The sequence below is a fragment of the Denticeps clupeoides genome, chromosome 14, assembly GCF_900700375.1.
Source record: "Denticeps clupeoides chromosome 14, fDenClu1.1, whole genome shotgun sequence".
Lineage (NCBI taxonomy): Eukaryota > Metazoa > Chordata > Actinopteri > Clupeiformes > Denticipitidae > Denticeps > Denticeps clupeoides.
In genome coordinates, this window is record NC_041720.1 from 6,642,976 (window position 1) to 6,665,535 (window position 22,560).

At 45.2% G+C, this 22,560-nt stretch overlaps 1 protein-coding gene across 1 annotated transcript; it reads right to left on the reverse strand.

Moving 5' to 3' along the window:
• Positions 1-944: 944 nt before the first annotated feature.
• On the reverse strand, positions 945-22,121 carry LOC114803144 (wiskott-Aldrich syndrome protein family member 1-like). Its single transcript, XM_029002510.1, is given in 13 exon segments — positions 945-2,786; positions 2,881-3,055; positions 3,057-3,176; positions 3,178-3,421; positions 3,773-3,910; positions 4,004-4,155; positions 5,355-5,411; positions 8,342-8,459; positions 8,531-8,684; positions 9,589-9,723; positions 9,805-9,975; positions 21,745-21,890; positions 22,024-22,121. Coding segments are annotated over 11 exon segments (1,584 nt in total). The 5' UTR covers positions 9,938-9,975; positions 21,745-21,890; positions 22,024-22,121; the 3' UTR covers positions 945-2,628.
• Between the last annotated feature and the right edge of the window lie 439 nt (positions 22,122-22,560).

Consider the following 22,560-nt stretch of genomic DNA (forward strand, 5'->3'; position numbering starts at 1 on the left):
ATCATAATTGTCATTTTGTTTAATTAATGACACAATTATATATTTCAGGGAGATTTATTATATAGTTGTCATGTTTTAAGTACATTTTTTGTGAGGAAATAGTAATTGTGTTGATGAGGCTGGAGAAGATGGGAGAGTCTGCAGAGATTAAAGATTAACCTGGACCTCCCTGCTTACACAGGCAGCTGGAACTCAAACACATCACACACTGACAGCTGTTAATATACTCTACCTACAAACACACACACACACACACACACACACACTGACCTCTCATACTGGTCCAGACTCACTTCATTACCCACACACACACACACACACTGACCACTCACAGGCACAGTGACCTCTCATACAGCTCCAGACTCACTTCATTAGACATACACACACATAGCAGTCTTACTCACAAACACACTACATTCAAAACACTCCCCACTGCACAGGCACACACACACACACACACACACACACACACACACCACTCTTACTCACAAACACACTACATTCAAAAGACTCCCCACTGCACAGGCACACCCACACCATCTACTGTGAACCAGTACTCAGTAACCTGTGGCTGAGCCTTGGTGTTTCACCACTAGATGGCTCTACACTCTACAGTCTTTATGGTTTAATCAGTCTCTCTCTCTCTCTCTCTTGCTCTCTATTGGTCAGAGGAACATTATTCGGTTCCATTCATTCATGTGTGGATGACATGTCCTTTCAGAGATGGAAACACATTAAAGGTTCCAAAGTATCACTGAGTGACATCCTATCCCTGTTACGTTCAGGTTACGGGATAAAAGACAAACAAGGTTAAAACATTTGAACTAAAAAGCCAGGATTGTCCTCTAGTAAACCTATTCATTTACACTTTGATAAAGCAAACATTACCGCTAAATGAATCTGGTTGCATGGGTGATTAAAAAAGAAAGGACAAAAAGACATTGTCCTGAACATATCATTAAATTTTATTAATTCAAGCAAACTGCAACATTAAACAGTTACATAACTTTACAATAACTCAGTCAGATTTGATTTCCATCACTCGCACGCCCAGAATATCGAAACAGCAAACGAACACAAGTGAACGCAGAGACGTAAGGCATGAGAGAGCGGAGGAAAGATGTGGGATCGGACCAGACTACGGCAGTTCCCGAGCCAGCCCTGCACTCAGCACACCTGAGCCAGATGCCCTCAGACCTGAGCCAGGTCAGAGGTCAGAATCTGCTCCACCGCAACGTCTTCCGGCTAAGAAGCACCGAATAGAAACAATGCAGACAATTATCTGCTTTACCAGTTAGAAGAAAGGATACTTACATTCTTTCTTTCATTCAGACGTTCTTGGCAACCTTCTAATATATGAAATCTATACACACACACACACACACACACACACACACACACATTTCTCATTTAAGTAGTCAGCACACTGTCCTAACCCAAACCACTGAATAGATATTCATCAAAATATTATTAATTCTCAATTATTAATACTAATACCCTATTATCTTATGAATGAATGTGTATTTTACATATTATTTTAATAAAGCAATTTCTTGTTGAATAGTTTTTAATGGTATGAGCCTTTTAGAAAAATGTAAAAAAAAAAAAGTAAAAATCACGAGGATCGTTAAATTTGCATAAACGTAAATATGTACATTATATGCCGTCCAAAGATATGGCTTATGACAGTGTGCAGAGTTATTCTGGCCACCTGGCTCAGGTGCATCACGGCTGGCTGTGGCAGGACGGTCAGATGTGGGGCAGTGGCTCCTCGATGCCATGGCAGCTCCTCATCGCTGATATTTCTGAACACTGAAGGTACCAGTTGGGCTACTGGCCGATAAGCTGCCTTCAGATATGTATTTTGGTCCATGAAACATGAATGCTGGACTTGCTTTCTGTCAAAATCTCGTTGGCTCACTGTAGCAGACTCACCCCCAAACAACAAACACACACATGCATACACACACACACACACACACACATACACATTGGACAGAAGTGTGGGGTTTCAGTTCATACCAACACAAACACAAATCTGTCGATGTCACAATATCAGCAACTAACCGCCAAAGTTCCGTGCTTGTTTTTCTTCTTCTCTTACACAATCATACATTAATCATACATTAACACCACACGTTTGAACTCAGACAGACATTTAAACAATCCTGAAGAGAACATACAGATGCACCCGCACCGCCACACCTTCTAAAACAGGGCCAATCCTTAACTGATTCCAAGGGGCCGGCCATTATCGAATCTGCATTTTTCTCTCGAATAGTCACACTTCCATCACTGACCACAGGGTGGCATAAACGAGTCACATTTTGATATGGGTGGGGCTTTAAACTCTTAATATACATATTTTCTTCTTACTGTCTTATGTTTTAAGTTTGAAGCAGATAAAAAAAGCACATAGTTCAGACAGAAACATAAATAAAAGATGAATTTTGCAGTAAAATCTTCTGAAAAAGCAAGAATTTTAAAATCTGAAATTTCCCCCTGAACGGAAGGTAAATAACGGAACAATAGAAGAGAGAAACAAAATCGAGTTTGTTCATATCAGATGCTGGAAGTGGAAAAAACAAGAGAGGAATCTTCTGCTCTAGTTTCTCCTCCAACCATCCTTCATTCTGCCCAGTCGACCTCGTCGAACTCCGAGTCGTCCTCCGAGTCGCTGTACTCGACAGCGATGCGGCGTGAGAGGATAGTGGCAACGTCGTTCCCAACACGCTCCTGTTTTAGCTCCTGAGCTCGCTTCTCTTCCACTTTTCTCAACTGAATACCTGATAGAAACACAAAATCATTTTGGATCATTTTTGATAAATGATACATGAAACAACTGATGAGTTCATGTTTGTTCACAGTGGCCACGCCTACCTTTCCGTATGGCTTCCAGTAGGACGCTACGGGCATCGCTGATTGGTGGCAGGTTTGCAGGATGCCGCTTAGGTTCGTGGGCAGAGTGAGTGGGGGGAGACGACATGTAGGATGGGACTGACTGAGAGGGGGAGGAGCTTCTGGCTCCTGAGACTGGCAGCGGTGGAGGTGGGGGGTGGAGGGGGCAGGACCGAGACGTCTGTGGTCCCTGAAGGTTGGGCTTTATCCTGCTGCAGGCGGGCTGGGGAGGCGGGACCCATGTGAAGAGGAGGGGCAATAGGAGGCGGGGCGGGGTGGTAACACTCCAGGTGCGATCTGAAGGGGGGCGGGAGGGGGTGGGATCACCGGTGGCTGCTGGTTGGGTAAAGGCGGGATGGGAGGCGGCGTGCCCCGCAGGCCAGCTCCTGATTGGTGGGTGGACGGGAGTGGGGGTGGGGGAGGAGGTAAGGGAGGGGGAGGAGGGGGTGGAGCGTTGGGGTTGAGGAAGACTGGTGTGCGGGCCGGAGACTGAGGAAGACTGTCCGACAAACCAGAGCTGGAACTGAGAGAGGCAGGACGTTACAAAGGGTTAAACAATAGCTGAATACTGAATACTACATAACCTACTAGTAATTCCAGTCAAAATGTATATCAGCACCCAATATTATTATATCTAAAGGTTCACTAAATAAAGCTTGGCTAGGTTGTACCGCTTATTATATTGTTATAATACCTGCTGCCCACTGTATATGTATATGTTGTTTTTTGGACTACTTTGCTGTCCTACAGTCGTATACAAGTTTTTCGAAATTATTTTCTTTTAATGTCTCATTTGCATGTTAGACTCCAGGGGAACACCATTCACCCTGCCTCACAAAAAAATAATACACTACTGTGTGTGGTATTTTTGTACCTGATGGGAGGGGGGGGTGGGGGTTCATGGGGTCTGCCATACATTCGGTCTCCTCTGTTTAACAGCTCGTTCATCTGCGAATACGGCAACGCAGCCAAAGAGAACGCTCCATCCATGTTGTCCACGTACAGTGGTTGCCTAAAAAGTCACGCAGACAAGTAAATCTTTGATTGGTTGAATGATACGATCTGTTTACAAGTGATTCATTAGAAAGAAGACGGGGACACACACCGAGTGTTGTTGTCTCGGTTGTCCCTGTGCTTGTCATCGGCGTCGTCTTCTGCTAACTCCGCCCCGAGGGCCAGTTTCTGCCACTCCTTCTTCCGGTCGTGGGGAGCACGAGGAATCTTGTCCACATCCATCGGCCGCTCGATGTTCTTCAGCTACAGAGAGGGTGTCGGAGAGAGAGTTACAGCTATGAACACAGTGCTTTGTTATGCTGCATTTTTGAACAGTTTGGCCATTTTCAGTGTCTTTTTTTTCAGCTATCAAACAGAATGAATGGAACTAGAAAAGTAAATCAGTGGTAACTGCGTACATCACTGTTAATGAGTATAAACCTTATAAATTCTCATAATGTCAAATGATATTAAGGCCAAAACTAAATATAAAATCATCACTGAAAATTACCCAACTGTTCATTAACACACAGCGGGAGCGAGATGGAGAAGACAAACATGGAATTACACACTCTGATCAGCAACTTTATTAACACACACATGCACAATCATTGCATGGCAAACTGACACGCTGATATCGACATCCACATCTTAGAAAGAAAATGACTGCATAAAACTCACATAATTCCCATTTTAATGACAATGTTAATGTCAACTAATATATACTTATTAATACACATTTAAATTAAATTGATTATGACACACAGAATGCAAATAACAACAGTCGACAACTCGAACAAGTAAACACACAAATGCATTGAGCAACACACCATAATGCACTGCATATATATATATATATATATATATATATATATATATATATATATATATATATATATATATATATATATAAAAAATATACACACACACACACACACGTGTAAATAAAGTGTGTGCAATAAAAAGGGAGCATCTGTGTGTTGAGTACTGCTGCGCCCCCATGTAGTTCCATTGGTTCCGCACTGGAGTTAATAGCACTTAATAACTGGAGTTAACACAGTGCCAGATACACCACGTTTACCCTGAGAAGCTAAACTTCTCTACATTAAAGAGGCTGTTGTGGATGAGAAAATAAAGTCATTTTGATGCTGAATGAGGGCATGCTGTTAAATTTAATGCTGAAACTTGTTTGGATTAGTCAACTCCAAAAAGGAGGATCTAGAAATAAAGCATAAAAAAAACATCTGCTTTGTTATTTCAGTTGTTGCTTTTAAAACCATAGGTGCTCAGGTCCAGTCCTGGAGAACCACAGCCAAGGAGGAATTTTATCTTAATATATTATATCTTATAAATATACAAACATACAAATACAAACATTAAGGCAAAAAGCCCCAACTCCAGATGGGTGGGGCTCCAGGATGAACCCAAGGCACCTGAGTGAACGGTGGAGGTTTAACACATACCTGACACGGGAGGTCTAAGTACCTATAGACCTGATCATACGTGTGGGGGTCTTGCAACTACAAAACAAAACAGAAAGGCACCAGTGGAACCGTTTAACACGACACAATGACAGCAGTAAAAAAATGCAGCACAGAATAAACTAATCACAGCACAGAAGTTGGCAAGTTAGGGCACTATTTTCAAACTGGCACTGGGTGCAACATTACGTGTTAGGTGTGGGGTTGTTCGCTAGTGTACGGTGAAAGGAGTCCTTGGGATTTACATAAATGGATAAAACTACTGTTGCTGTGTTCCAAAAGCATTAAAAATTAAATGGATAAAAACTACTGTTGCTGTGTCCCAAAACATTAAAAATTAATGTTAATTGACAAAGCACTATTTAGGATCCCTTCATAAAATGGGAATTCTGTGAATTTTATTCACCACTTGGTCATTTTCTCAAGATGTGTATGCTGATCTTAGAGTGCCTTGTAATGATTGTGTATGTGTGTTTTAAATTTGTTTAATAAATGGGAGGAGCCAAAGGATTGCTCTGACAACCGTCAATTTGAACTGTTGTGAGCATCGTTAAGGATTTAACGATTTATTTCTTGTTATATCTATTAATTTATTAATGTAAATCTCTGACTTTAGACTAGCAAACAAGCCCCAGGATTCGTGCGTAGCACTGTGCTTAGTGCCAGTTCGAAAATAGTTCCCATTGAAATAAAATAAAGCTCTTAGCAAACACAACAAAGCACAGCACGACAAAAAACATTATCCCATGTAACACAGAGCAAATAACCTCACAGCAGAGAGCACATCTCCTCACACACACAGCACACACACCCTCATTCTAGGCCAGGAACGAACTCCTTCCCAAAGTCATCAAGGTCTTTCTGATCTCGTTTCTCACAATTCCCAGTTCTCTGCCCCAAAAGTCACAAATTCTTAGTACTAATGATACTTTACCACGAACGAGATGAAACTGCAACATTTTCATGTCGTATCAGGTGATTATGGCACAATCAATTCTTGGTGTGAACTTGAAGTGAAAGTGAAGTGAGTGTCATTGGGAAACACTGCGGCACAGCACACGGTGACACAACGAAACGTGCCCTCTGCTTTTGGTGATGGTTTGTAACACCAGCGGCTCTCCCACACGCTGCTGCAGAGGTATGGCGCTCGCCGTCTAATTTTAGCGTCTGAGCAGAATCTGGGTCAAATCAGCGCAACAGAGCACAGGTTCACAACTCGAAGCGGAGGAACGAGTGCCCGTCCGATAAAACCCGCTCTTCTGCATCATCCTGGTTCCATTACAGCAGGAAAACACACGTCTGCTCTCATCTAAACACGGACGCGTGTCTAACAGCCATACGTCTGCCTACATGTGTATGCAAACCTAAGAAATTAGATTTAAAGTCTAAATATAATCAACTTTTACTTTCCATTTTTTGTGCAAACGTAAAACATTGTCCAAATTATATGATCCATGTCTGACACACACATACACAATTATTACTCAATCACCAATGACTTTTTTAAAACTATGATGGCATGGAGAACGTGCAACCATAAACCTATAAACTATTACATTTAAAACTGATAATAAAATTGATAAAGCATTGCAAAAAAAAAAAATCATGAAACCTATCATGAATGTTGTAGCAAAAGGCGAGAGTATGTGTGTTGAAGTAGCAAAGGGCTCCAAAATTATCTACAAAAAGGGAGCCCTGGAGTAAACGTCTAGTCTACTAGACATTCAACAGGAAATGTAATTACTTGAAAGGCACAGACTACTAATAATTAGTTGTAATTGTCATGCACACACCCCTTTGGTTAAACTGGTGAAGTACTAATGAGGAAGAATTCACATTTACACACACACACTGTGTCTGAAATGTTGTGTATGTTTATCAAGAAGCGGTGATTATACGTAAATGGCCCTGACACGGCTTTATAATGCAGAAGTATCAGCCAATCAGAATCGATAGAGTGAGTAAAGCTGCCTGATCTGATGCTGAATCAGCAGCACGCTGCTATTTAAAAGGTATGAAAGGTTCAAGAGTGCACACATACACACACACCCACAAAAACCCACACTATTGATGTCCATTACTGTCTGGTGGTAAATCACTTGTCATAAAACACACACACACACACACACACACACACACACACACACACACATACACACATTGTTTACCAGGAATAAAAAAATGAAAACATCAGTTACACTCCATGAACTACACACGGCCAATAAAATGTATGTGGTGTGTGTGTGTGTGTGTGTGTGAGTGTGAGTGAGGGAGGGAGGGATTCTCTGGAGCGAACCCACATCTGTTTTCCATTAGTCCATGGAGCTGAGGGGGGTGGGGTGTCTGGATGTGAGATCAGACAGGGGGGCGGTGGGCTGTGGCAATTCATTCACACACACACACACAAACACACACATTCATGGACACTGACAAACCTGCTGACTCACTCACTCACACACACACACACACACACAACACACACTGCTTGTTTATGTGAGGAACGATAAAGGCCGCCATTCGTACTGGAAAACCGCTGCAGCCATTCCTCCAGATGTTTCTTCTCAACACAAGAGGTCTTCAGGCACAGACGTTACGAATATCCAGACCCAACCTGAACAAATTCAATTGTACTAGACTCGGGATTCCCACCCCAGGAACAGCGGTTATATCTTACAGAACCCTTGATTTCATTTATGCTACAATACATTTCTGTTGTTGTTGTTGTTTGTTGACAATTTTCAAACTAAACGATTTGTCTGGGTCATTTGGACAGTGAAACCAGAAATTGGTACCGTGGTGCGTAAAGACCTAAACTGTCCCGCTGCCTAATGACACAACTAGACTGGGTACAGACACGAGATCAAAGAAATGATACATCAGAAGGATGATTAAACGACCATACGTGACCGTAACCGTGTGTATTTTAATGACCGGATCACTGCCCTTTTATGACAAGCCTCGCCTCGCACCTTCTGCTTCCTCCTCTCTTTCCTCTTGTCCTCCGTGTCCTGCAGCATCTTCTCCCTCCACAGGTCGAAGAAGTACGAGGGGTTGGTGTAGAACTTCAGGCCCTCCTTCCCATCATCCCTGGGGGCACACAGCAGTGTTAACGTCTTGAAAACCCCTTCTTTGTGAATGCAAAAGGCGGGGCCGCCGACCTGTAAGGTGTAAGGATGTTGAGAGGCGGCGGCTGCTCGCAGATGTCATAGGTCTCCTGGAGGGGCACGGGCAGCGTCTCTCTGTCGAAGAGCTGCTGGTCTTGAATGGTGGAGCTGCGGAAGGCCTTCCTCATGGTGATGTCCTGCAGCGATACTGAGAAGCACAGAGAGAGGGTGGAGGCAGGTCGGATACGGAAACAGATATATTAAAGTCTTTAAAAGAGAAGACTTTAAAGTGAAGTGATTGTCACATGTGATACACAGCAGCACAGCACACGGTGCACACAGTGAAATTTGTCCTCTGCATTTAACCCATCACAGTGTGCAGCGTGTGGGGACGGTGCTTTGCTCAGTGGCACCTCAGTGGCACCTTGGCGGATCAGGATTCGAACCGGCAACCTTCTGATTACGGGGCCACTTCCTTAACCACTAGGCCACCACTGCCCCAAAAAATGCCCACTAACGGTATTAAGGACAGAGGGAACCTCCCCTGGCCGATTATCTGGCCAAAATCTCGCCATCGTCCTCCATCTCTCTTCTCCCGCCGTTTCCGGCTCCGTTGATACGGCTACCGTGTAAAGCGCGAGTTTAATCCGGAGAGCGTGACTGCAGAAGCCATCAGCTAACAAATCACCGGCCAGAGTCTCAGGAAGCTCTTGGCCAGCTACCGCTAACACCGGGAGCGAAGGGGCCGCTGGAGAGAGCCCTGAAATTCTCGGGTGAGTCCATTTAGCATCACTGGCTAATGAACAATACGTTCGGGAGAAACAGAGCAGGGTTCAAAACCGCCAACGCTGCTCGGAGCTTTTTTTCCCCCTAATGCTAACTGGACAACACTGCTGCAATCACTAACGGTAACATATAAACCAGAAACACAATCGCATGCTGTAGATTACAGCATTAATCTAGAAACCTCTGTTTGGAACATGGCCGCGGTGACCATACCGTCATTAAAATTGATCAAATGTGACTGTATCCTGCTACAGAGAGCTATGCCACGCCCTTCTGTCGTGGTCCCTCGTGAAAGTGTGCGTTTGCATGCAAGGACGTTCACTCACGCTCCTCCTCTTTGGGGTCAAGTTGCGTGACGCTGACCGACAGCCGGTCCACGCGCTCCTGCAGGGAGGTCACCCGGAAGGAGAACGTGTGAGCTTCATTAAACAGCTCGCCGAACAGGTCCTCTGCATATTTACCTACACACACACACCATAATCAGGCAACATCATTGACCAGATGAATTAGGGACAATAATAAAAAGAAAAAAACGCACTCACTGAGGCTGCTGAGCTGGCGTATGACGTTGGCGAGGGAGATGTTGGTCACGCACTCCAACTCATTCTTAATGCTGCAGGGCAGCGCGGTGTGGCACAGGTGCCTCGGCTCGATGCTGCGCTTCACCAGCGGCATTGTGACGCGCACGCAGGCACAAACTCACTCACGCACACCTGCGGAGAGAGAGAGGGGGGGGGGTGAACACACACTTACAGTTTCGCCGTCACACACACACACACACAGGCATTTTTTTCTTAACAAATGGCGAAAAAGTCCGTCACACTTTCAAACACGGCTGCCCAACAAGTAAGAACGCCCCCCACCCACGGGTACAAATAAGGCTTTAAATGTGAGACTGGGAGTGAGAAAAGTGAGTAGCTAAAAATAAACTACCTGCGTCCTAAATAATGGAACTGGTCTGTGTGTGTGTGTGTGTGTGGTGTGTGTGTGTGTGTATGTGTTTGCCCTTGTCCCCTCAAATGCGAAGGGCAAAAACTTTCCTGCTTCACTAGTTCACACATACATGCACACTGTAGGTTATTGTCCTTAACAGTGATGATAAAGATAGTCATAGTCTATCCATCCATTCATCCATCCATCCATCCATCCATGTGCTTCTTATTGTGAGGCAACTGAAAGAAAAAAAAAAAAAAGACAGCATGTGCCTTTTGAAAGAGAGTCTAGATTCAGAACTTTGCACACACGCCGGGCATGACTATGGGCATGAAAGCCCCGATTATGGGCACACAGAGGGGGGTGAACACCGGGGGCTGGAGACTCGGGTGATTCGACATGCCAGCTTTACCAGAGGACCAGCAGCCGTGATAACACACACACACACACACACACACAGAACACTGACCAGCGAGTTGTGAGTCCAGGCACTCTGAAAAGCTTATTCTGAACTGACCAACCAGACAAGCACACATTTTCAAACGATTCTTTCATTTTACCAAAGGAATTCCCGGTAGAAGAGAAGGTCAGAGGAGCTTTAATGTCATGTCTCTCTCTCTCTCTCTCTCTCACACGCATACTTCTTATTCATCGATATCGGAAAAATTCTGACACTCACAGTTCTTTACATGTACTGTGATTTTTCATGATATCTACAGTGGAAATAGAGCTAATAAAATAAAATGGTACCAAGATCAGTTTGAATTTATATGTGACAATATGTGAAGTCCCCATGCAACTCCTGGTGATTGAAAACAATAAATCATAGTCATCTTTCATACAGAATGGCACTTTCTTACCCAGCCTGTTGGGTGTGCGTGTGTGTGTGTGTCTTATTTGTGAGGTCTACCTCATTCTCTACATGAATGGACAATCTCCAACTAAATGTTTTTACTTTAATTGTGTGTGTGTGTGTGTGTGTTAATATGAGCTTCAGACTAAGAGAATAGAATGTACAGACACACACACATCCTGTCAGGGCCCATCAGAGGGCGACAAAAAGGACTGGCCCTCCCCCTCAGCAATGACCAACCTTTACGTAAGCACAGCACCCACAGGCACTCAGCTGTGACCTTTGAACCCAGCGAACTCAACAAATAAAGTCTTTTTTTTATTTTCTTGTCTCGCTGTGAAGTGCATTTCGTGTATACCGTGTCTGTAATCAGTGGCGTTTAATACTGTGTTTAATAATCAAATTTTATTTCAGCTATGACATCCTCATACTGTTGTGGAGAATTCAAAGGGCAAATCCAGACTAAGCCCAAAACTCATCCAGGAAATAGACAAAGAAATGCTTCTTTCTGGAGATCAAGCAGTCATGGTGCAGCTCTGCTCGATCCAGCATACAGTATTTATTAGCGTAGGTACTTCCTTCGATGGACCTTCCCCCAGTATTTCAAACTATTGATTTGTGCCATCCCTTGGGTTGGGTTGGGTTGGGTTGGTCACCAATATTTTTGAGGTGTGACCAATGACCAAAAAAAGTAAATGGCCACACAGGCCTTCATTGCTCAAATCTGTCGTTCTCAGGTTACAGACGCTCATGACTTATATTTCTCTGCCCTATCATGATCGTTTGAGTCTAATTTTGGTCTACAAAGGTCACAAGCCTTCCCCAATTCACTGGACATCTGCAGGTGTTCTGTGAGCTCATTCTGTGAGCTCATTGGTTACGAAAAGCTCACGAGGCACAAAAGTTCACAATAATACCAGCTGAGGACTTACATTATGCAATATCATACAGTCCAAAACTATTAATGGCACACATGTAAACACATAAAAATGTAATGTAATGCATTACATCACATCGTTGCACATATCCATGAGTTATTGTGATAGAATTTAGAGGCTATATCACCCACACCCAGTGCATGTCAGTAAGGCTCAACCCAAGCCTGTTAAATGTCAATTAACGCAAATTCCAAGGCTCCAAAAGCAACACACTCCTGAGGGTTGTCAGGAACATGCAACTCTGCGCAGGAGCTGGTTAGGTGGCGCTGTGACCATGATGTGAATAAATACAAGAATAAATGAATAATAAATTTGACTTCCACCATGACAAATGCTCAGTCAACAGACAAGGAACGTGACTGATGCTTGCCAACAAAGTGACTTTTGGTTCTGCTTGCACTTCTTGCACTTCTTCTCAACCTCTGCATTCCTTGATGGAATTCTTTCCATCCTCACACGAGGCCGCCCCTGTCCTCTGCGATTCCATGGTGGTGGAACAAGAACCTCAGAACTCGAACGTGCTGACCTCGCTCTTCTGAGCAGCTTGACTTGAACTCTCTGAACTGCATCTCATATCTGATCGAGCAGTTGGTGTGAAGGCATCTACCAAATCAAAGGTGATCAGGGCAAAACCAGTGGATTCAAGGTCAGGACTATATTTGACAAGAAGATGTAAAGGCTTTACTGTGTATGCAGGCTATCCGCTCAGTACGGATGTAGACGTCATGCGTTTATGCATGGGACCCTGGATCTGTTGGCTTCCAGAAGCTTCTTCATCAGCCAGCGCCGCCGCCCCCGCCGGACCAGAATATCTTGTTATCCTTTTACCAAAGCGTCCGTCTCCTCTCCTCCCTCACAGTCCTCCCTCTCTTCTCTCCGCGCTCATTTGTTTTTCACTCTCCCCCGAAACTGAATGAGCCAAACAGCCGACGGCTCCCCCCGCAGGGCGTCCATCTTCACTGAGTGTCTCTGTCTCTCTCCGCCTCCCTCCCCCTCCCTTTTCATCTCGCTCGCTCCTCTCTTCCGTTCGGGGGGAAAGGAAAAAGCGCTGAGCCACTGGCTTTTCTCTCCTCCTCAGCTTCCCGCTTCTCTCTATCTGTGTCTACCTCCCTCAGATATTCATATCAATCAAACTGACTTTTGCATAAACAAGTAAACAATGTGGCAGAATAGCAAAAAATAACAAAACAAAAGGAATATTTATGACAGGCTGCTGCATACCTTGACGCTAGTGTTTATGCAAACCTAGAATGATTTTTTTTCTCTCTCTCTCTCGCCTGTCAGTGATGGATGATGGTCAGTGAAGTCCGGGACCTTCTGCCGAAGCACTCGTCTTTGACACCAGGCAAAATAAACATGGTAGACAGGCAGGGGCGTGATCCCTGGATATCGTATCTGCATGGACTGCCGCCGGAATAAAGCCGGCTTAAAGCGGACATTCAAAATGCAGAACAAGGGCTGATTTCGGCCAACCAGTTCAATGGATGCCATTCATGGACCTGAAATGTCGGGAGTAGATTTCACCCACTCGCGAGGCCACATTCTTATGCATCAATAATAAGAAAATGGGCCCCAGAATAATTTACTATCAAAATAACAATAAGAAGATAAACCTCTTATTTGTGAATATGTATGCGGTGGGATGTGAGGAATTAACACTAGACAAAGTCGACCATTTATTAACGTGCAAACGAGTTGCTGGGTGATAAAAGTAACTTAGTATCCAAGGCCAACAGATTTTAATGCCCTCCCTTGAGGTCTAAAAAGCTATTAGCCCAGATTTCCATGCATTTTACATCAGCCAATTATCAATCTATCAATATTTTATGACATCCTTACTGGACCAATATATGCAGATATAAGGGCATGCTAATAATGTAAGGCGTGTGTGTCCTCTAACGTCAGAAAAACTGACAGGTGTCCAATGCAGGCCTTGTAACAATGTGGTGACATTACTACATATGATACAATGTAACACACACACACACACACACACACACACACACACACACACACGGCTGAAACGGGTTTGTCGTGTTCATTTGGATAAGTCAAATCGTAGACCAGCAGCCAGGACGACTCAGTCATTAGCAAATGGGACAAGTCCAGAGATCCTACCACAGCCACTGTGTTCAATTACAATGTGTCGTAGCCATGAAAACAATGACAGTGGTGGCCGAACTGGTAAGAAAGCGGACTGAAGAGTTGCGGATTCAAATCCTTAACCACCAAGATGCCACTGAGGTCCCCTTGAGCAAGGTACCGTCCCCACGCAATGCTCCCCGGGCGCCTGTCATGGCTGCACACTGCTCACCAAGGCTGATGGGTATAAAGCAGAGGTCACAGGGCAGTGGTGGCCTAGCGGTTAAGGAAGCGGCCCCATAATCAGAAGGTTGCCGGTTGGAATCCCGATCCGCCAAGGTGCCACTGAGGTGCCACTGAGCAAAGCACCGTCCCCACACACTGCTCCCCGGGCGCCTGTCATGGCTGCCCACTGCTCACTCAGGGTGATGGGTTAAATGCAGAGGACACATTTCACTGTGTGCACCGTGTGCTGTGCTGCTGTGTATCATATGTGACAATCACTTCACTTTACTTTATTACATTTCACAAGTAAAGAACAATAACTTTCACTTTAATACCAGATCCAGTAAAGGTCTTTGTACTTATGGTTGTTGACTGAAGCACAAAAAAATCTAGATTTTACCAATCCTAGATCACTGTGTTGCTTTATCCATTTCTTGTGCCACCCCAACATGTGACTGGACAGCAGGAATAATCTAGGGATCCATGAAATCAGTTTTATTTTTTCCTAAATTCTGTTTTTCTCCATGTTTTCCATTATAAACATATTTATTCACCTAAAAACGATGTGATTATGGAGTGGGTGGGGAAAAAAGTAACCAGCGATATGACAAGTCACATGTAATCACTGTTCAACAAAATGTTCGGGCATTTACTCCTGTAAACCATTTACAGGTAAATAATATGTGCATTTCATGCAAAGAACTATTTCACAGTATTACACATTCTTCCATTTGTAAAGAAAATTCTGCCCACTTGCATAATGAACTGGAACCATGACAATAAAACCACGGTTTGAATCAGCTGATTTGTTTGCATGACCAAGAGTTCAAAGTTGTTGCCATCAAAGCAAGCAGCAGCAGCATTGAAAGACCATTACTCCGAATTGTGTGCCGAGTTTCGAGAGGGGAGTACATTTGCTGTTCAAATGCAATATGAATATTTTAATTGCCTCTGTCAAGCAATACTGTTGAAGTAAGTGAACTATAAGAATGGCTGATTATGTAATTGCAGAACGCGCATATATTTTTCACTTATGTTGCATAAGAAGCAAGAAGTGCTTTTTTTTGTCTGTCTCAAAAACATTAAAATTCATTGCATTAATTAGTTTGTTTACTTATTTTTTTCCTGTAATTTTTTATGTTTTTATTTATTTATATGAATAAATGTATATGTGTGTATGTGATGTTCTGACTTTATTACAAATATTTACAAAATATTATTTATTTATATATTTTAAAAAATACTTTAAAAGTTTCTGTGCTAATATAGTTTCAGAGACGGGCTACAGAGTGTCCGGTTACCCCGAGCCTCTCAGCCCCGGAGCTCTGCTGTTTTACGCTCAGGGGTGGTTGTGTTACCGAGCTGGCACGGACAGGAAGAGCAAGCCGGGCGCTCCAGCAGAAACAGATACTTTTGTCGTCGTGGCAACGTGACCCCCACCTGTCCAACCGAACGTCAGGAGGGAATCTCCCCCTCTCGCAAGCCCGCCCACACAAAGGCAGGAGAGGCAACTTGTACGGGTGATAAGGTCAGTGCGAACATGCAACCGAAATTCAAGTTTTATAAAATAATGAGCAGCTGAAACCTGAGAGGCTCCGGGTCTGGTGTCATGTTTCATAGCAGAACCTGTTATGCAATAACCTCCAGCAAGGATGTTTCGGTCCTATTTGTTTGGCTGTTACAGGCCAAAAGTTTGGACACACCTTCTCATTCAATGTGTTTTCTTTATTTCCAGGACCATTTACGTTGGTAGATTCTCACTGAAGGCATCAAAACTATGAATGAACGCATGTGGAGTTATGTACTTAACAAAAAAAGGTGAAATAACTGAAAACATGTTCTACTGCTTTGAACACTCTTGGCATTCTCTCGATGAGCTTCAAGAGGTCGTCACCTGAAATGGTTCTCCAACAGTCTTGAAGGAGTTCCCAGAGGTGTTTAGCACTTGTTGGCCCCTTTGCCTTCACTCTGCGGTCCAGCTCACCCCAAACCATCTCGATTGGGTTCAGGTCCGGTGACTGTGGAGGTCAGGTCTCCACTTTTGTTTAAGTACATAACTCCACATGTGTTCATTCATAGTTTTGACACCTTCAGTGAGAATCTACCAACGTAAATGGTCATGTACTGTATATATTTTTCCTATATGTAGCCTGTGATTCTTATTGTGAATTTCACAGGACATCATCACAATGACAACTAATGCAAAGTTAAATTCTGCCTGAACATTTTAAACAGCATAGTACACATGAACAAGAATCGATTAAGCAACCGACACCGATCAGACGCCGATCAGACAAGTGTGACAGGAATGTTTTGCATATACTTAATGGTTTTACTCTCACAAGAGCACTAAGTTCACTAAGATTTTTTATGATTTTAGAAATGGATTACTCACTGTTTGTGCAATTTCACAAGGAAAACACAGCAGCACAGGACACAGTGACACAACAAAATGTGTCCTCTGCTTTAAACCATCATGTGCGGGGACGGTGCTTTACTCAGTGGCACCTTGGCAACCTTCTATTTAGGCGGGGAGCTACCTTACCCGCTAGGCCACCATTGCTCCAAGGCCGCACCAATGAGATGCAATAATTGGTTGCCACTCGTGCGCTCCCTGCACGGTAGACACGCCCACACGCAAGCGTTGGCGTTTATGTATTTAAAACGAACCACGGAAATGAAACACAGTCATTTTAACCGCCCTTCTTCTTATGAACATCCTAACCAACGTTCCCAGCAGAAACGTCGACAGTGTCCGTCAGCGGGGACCGGCGGGGTGTCCTTTGGTGGTGAAGTCCGGGCAAGTTCACTGTAACGTGCTAATGCACATTTTGTCGACAGACCAGCTGTAACTGTTGGCAGAACTGACTGAAATCTCGTTGCGAGCTCTTAATTAGGCTCTAATTTCAGCCATTTCGGTGTTGACAAACGGGTAAAACGTGAAGTGGCACTACGAGCCCCTTCTCACATCGCGAAGAAAACGGTACTATGTGCCATGAGTGGTTGTAGTTGTGTATTGTGACCAGCGGGGGTGCAGTTAATTACCCCGCCCCGCTAACTGTTCGCCGTATCGGTTAATTACAGAGTAAAACTGTGCTCGATGTGAAAAAGAGCCGCCGGGAACCCGGCTCGGCAGCAGGATCTCTGCCCGGGGAGGGGCAGCTCGGCACAGAGGGCCTTTCTTGATCTCCGGCTTCCGCGGACACGCGGAAACAAAGGGCCTCAGTCTCCGCCGGCCCTCAGCTGGGTGGACGAACGCTACCGGCGCAGTGACCCCCCCCCCCCCCCCACCCGTATCTGTCCTCTCGCTTTCTCATCTTCGGCACGCCGCCCTCCCACCGGTCCTCCTTGCGCATTCCCTCGAGTCTGCCCTCGTCTTCATCCCCCACCGCTTCATCTCTTCTCCGGCTCTCCCCCTCTTTCTTCCTCCCTCACATGCCGTTTGAAAGGCGCGGCGTCAGAGCTGCCCGATCGGTTTTTGAGTATGAACCCACGGGGAGGAGCGAGAACACACACACACACACACACACACACACACACAAGCACTGTACTGCGGCGTGGTGTTTGCATACAAATGTGCGTTCCCACTGTGTATGTTTGTGTCTCGCTTGTGTCTCGGGGGTCATGCGATATTCTGAATACCTCCTCTGATGACTGAAAAATGCGACAGCTGGAGGGGCAACACACACACACACACACACACACACACACACACTCAAAATCCAAATATCCACAAAAAAAAAAACCTGCATGTCAGCAACATGCATAATGAAACCATGATTTACTTTTATTAAGTTTGTCCTCTGTGCCTCATGTAGATTTAACACCAAATGCTCCTCCAGCACACACACACTCACACACACATTACTGTCATTCATAAGAGTTGCCAGACTTGTCCTCTTTTTTCAGTCACATGAGCTGCTTCATGAGTTGTTCGATTCTTTTTCCATTTCCAGGCCATCGTCACAGGAAACAGAGAAATCTGGAATTCAGTATAATCTCACAGAACCGTAGGAATGAAGGGAAGTAGAGAAGCATTCTGTGAGTTTTTACCGTCCGAAAACGCTACAAAACGCAGCGACGTGAAAATATGGGAATTAACTACAAGTGCTTTTAAATGATCTGTAATAAATTCATGACCCAGCATAAATGGAACTGAATGGCTGACGCTTTCTGCGCTTGAAAAAGTTCAACATTTTACTTTCTGCCGCGAGCATCAAAAAGGCGACGGACCCACACTTCAGTCCGGCGGCGCAGAACATCACATCATTCAAAGCGAATGCATATATTTGAAATGACAATAGTTTTATTTATTATTTCATAATCACTTTAATGCCATCATCTCTGTATTACGAAGCATCGCCGCACAACAGAAAGCCATCTTCTGTTCTATCGTAATTGGTAATAATAAGTAATATAAGATGAATAATTATAAAACCAGTGTGATTTCAGGGCCAGTGCTGGAAAACATAATTGGATTGCGGGGTGGGTGGCATCGTAATTGGGGATATGGGGATCATTACAGGCCAGCCGGGGCCATAATATCAGTCAGGAAAAACAATCTGTACGTCCGAGGATGAAATTTACACACGGCAGACACTTCCCCCACGGCACTCTGTTAAAGAAAGAAAAACACCAATCCCACAGAATTCCTGAAGCCCTACATCTTTCCCCCAAAAATTGTTCAGGGATTCCAAAAAAAAAAAAAAATCTATAGGAATTCCAATAATCCTGTGGCTAACCGACTGGACTTTCATTGATCTCTTTCAAAACTGGCTTTTCAAAATACGCCTGAAAAGTGAGGCTGTCTGAACAAAAGCCAGATAGCGGGTGTAAAATATGATCATTTTGTAATGAATTTGGGGAAAAGGGTGTCCTATATAGTGGGGTTTCCTACTACTGTAATATACTGAAAGGAAGAACGAAAGGAAAAAAAGAAAGAAAGAATAAAAGAACGGTATTTGTTCTGTTTCCTTGGAATAAGATGCAGTAGTTACTGTTTGACAGTTCACACACACACACACACACACACATACACACACACAATACCCAAACCCAGAGACACAACGGAGCTCAGATTTCAGCGCAGCTGCGGTCCCGACTCGGCGACTCGGATTTCACACATTTTCCCCGGCAGCTCGCCTCGGACCCTCCCCCGGCCTGGGAAACACATAAACCCAGGAGGGGGGGGGGCACGTGATGAAAAACGCTGCCGTTCCGGCGGCCAGAGGAGCCATGATTCGTCCACACACTCGCGCTGAAGACGACGGGGCTTCATCTCTTGACTTGTTGGCCAGACATGCGTTGGTGTGTCTCTTCCATGTGATTCGTCCCTCGAAATCAAGGCTTCTCGGTTTCAGAATGCTTGCGATCCAGCGGCCACGGCACCGTCCTGTCCATCTTTACCATCGAAGGTCCTATTCCACCGTGCTCAGTAATGCACACAGCGCAAAAATGCGGGAATATTCAAAACCCTGAAAGATCCATCCATCCTCATGCATGTCGGGAGCCAAGGACCAAACAACCACATTGCGTCCGCCAGCTTGCATGTCAGGTAAATTGATGGATGCACACGATGGGAAAGAAAACGTCCTGATAAACGTCCCGGTTTTATTGGAGGCGGACGCTGCTTTGATCCCCGGTGAAAGTGAGAGTCATTGTGATCCACAGCAGCACAGCACACAGTGCACACAGTGAAATGTGTCTTCTGCTTTTAACCATCTCCATTGGTGAGCAGTAGGGCAGCCATGACAGGCTGCCGGGGAGCAGCGTGTGGGGACGGTGCTTTGCTCAGCGGCACCTTGGCAGATTATGATTCGAACCGGCAACCTTCCGTTTACGGGGCTGCTTCCTTAACCGCTAGGCCACCACTGCCCCCTTCGATCCATCGACCTCTGGGTTATGGGCCAGGCCACTCTGCTGCTCATCACCCTACTTTACATTTGCAGCATTTATCAGACGCCCTTACCCAGAGCGACTTAAAATCAGTTACAGGGACATTATTGGCACAGGGACAGTCCCCCCTGGAGCAACTTAGGGTTAAGTGTCTTGCTCAGGGACACAATGGTAGTAAGTGGGGTTTGAACCTGGGTCTTCTGGTTAATAGGCGAGTGTGTTACATGCTAGGCTACTACCACCACTTATCAAACCCACAATCCCTGGCTTAGGAGGCCAGTGCCTTATCCATTAGGCCACTAGGGCAGTGACCCTCTCACCAGTTCAGTGGTTTTCCATCCTGGATCATACTGCAGACCTAGAACACCAGGGTGGTAGTAGCCTAGTGGGTAACACACTCGCCTATGAACCAGAAGACCCGGGTTCAAACCCCACTTACTACCATTGTGTCCCTGAGCAAGACACTTAACCCTAAATTGCTCCAGGCTGTACATGTAATTACTGATTGTAAGTCGCTCTGGATAAGGGCGTCTAATAAATGGCGTAAATGTAAACATCTCACGAGAGCTGCAGTTCTTAAAGTCCTTACAGTCGCCCGTTTTTTCCTGCTTCCGACTCAACTTCAAGGACAAAATGTTCACTTGCTGCTTAATATATCCCACCCGGTGCCAGGTGTTCTTCACTTCACTTCACTGGTCACCTGGTGTGTGTGTGTGTGTGTGTGTGTATATTTGCTGGTGTGCAGTTTGTGGCATCTTATAAATGCTGAATAACAAATTCTTCCTACTCAAAATCTCACAGATCGCCCTAAAAAGGACACTGCAAAATTCCTGGCCAGTTCTACGTCACCGCAGACGCCACAAATGCTGCTACTGATAAGTGTGAAATATGAAATGCGCGCGGCAGCAAACTGACTGGAGATCAGCAGTCAATCCAGTCAGCGCGCACGAAGTGCCAATATTGTCCCTTTCTACGTCGGTTAATTAAACGAATGTGGCACCGAGTCCCCGAAAGTGACAGTTCGGTGTGAAGAGAACTGAGTAGAGAGGACGTAACGGGAACAGATGCCATGCTGACTGCAGGGCGATGCAGGAATAATAATAATAAAAAGTATTCCAGGGCGGCTGTGCATATGGGAATACATATATGGGAATATATGGGAATAGCGGGATTCCGCAGTACGCGACTTCATCCACGCACTGACCTTCGGCCTCCGCGTCCGCGCCGTAAATCTTCGGCGGCACGAGGGGACAGATGAGAGAACGCGCGCACGCACGCACGCACGCACGCACGCACGCAGGCACCTGCGGGCGACGCGCGACGTTGCATTGTATCGACGACCATGGCCACCGTGCGTCCGTTTACAGCACAGCCACGGCGGGCGGGGAAATACAAGTATTTGTGTGTGTTGTTGTCACGTGTATTTCTTTTTTTTTTTAATTTAGCAATTTGCTATCTGACGAGAAAATAGAGGAAGCGTCTGCAAAGGCGATGTTCTGCCGGAACGAAGGCACATTTAGATTTTTATGACAGTGATGAAACGGTTCCGCGCCTACCTGGAGAGGGTGGACGTTAGGCTCGCGCCTCCGCCATCGTTTGACGCTGTACCGGGAGCGGCGCGTTCAGATCCCCATCGCCGATGCGCGGCTGCGGCTGCAGATCCCGTTAGAACCTCACCGCGCGAGGAAAACGAGCCCCAGCGCTGCGCAAAAAGAGAGCGTTAAAAAGGAAATGAATAAAAAAAAAAACACCCGGTCCGACCGGACCTCGCGCCACACTAAGTCCGGCTGAAACACGCGCGGTTCCGTGAAGAACGTGTGAAGAACGTGACGCACCTCTCGGGGCGCAGGATGGTACGAGCCTCGCACGGCGCTTTCTATTGTTAGAGAACTGCCCCGTGCAGCAGACCTGGGCAGCGCGCACTGCGTACCCTCGGCCGATTGGCTCGCTCCCGCGCCGAGCCCGCCCCCCGGGGGCCTGCCGACCAATCGTCGGCAGTGGGGCAGGATCGGGGGCGGCGATTTCTCCAGCGGTCATTATAAGATTGTAATTAATTAGATTCCGCCCTCGTGTTAACGTACGGCGAGTCTCAGTAATGGCTCCGCTGTGATAAAGTCGAAGTGTTTTGAGTGTGTTGTATTGATTTGCAATTATTGATGTACAACAGCAAACAAGAAAAGTGAGTTAAAACATAGAGATTCAATAGTACACAAGAAAACAAGGTTACTATTTTAAAAAGCTCAATTCAAAATAAATAAATACATAAATAAGAGGACGGGGTCAGTCTTAATTTGTACAATGATGCCTAAATAAGGTATCAGATTTAAAACACTAGTCTAAAGTGTTTTTTTCGTGTAAGAAATTATCAAGAC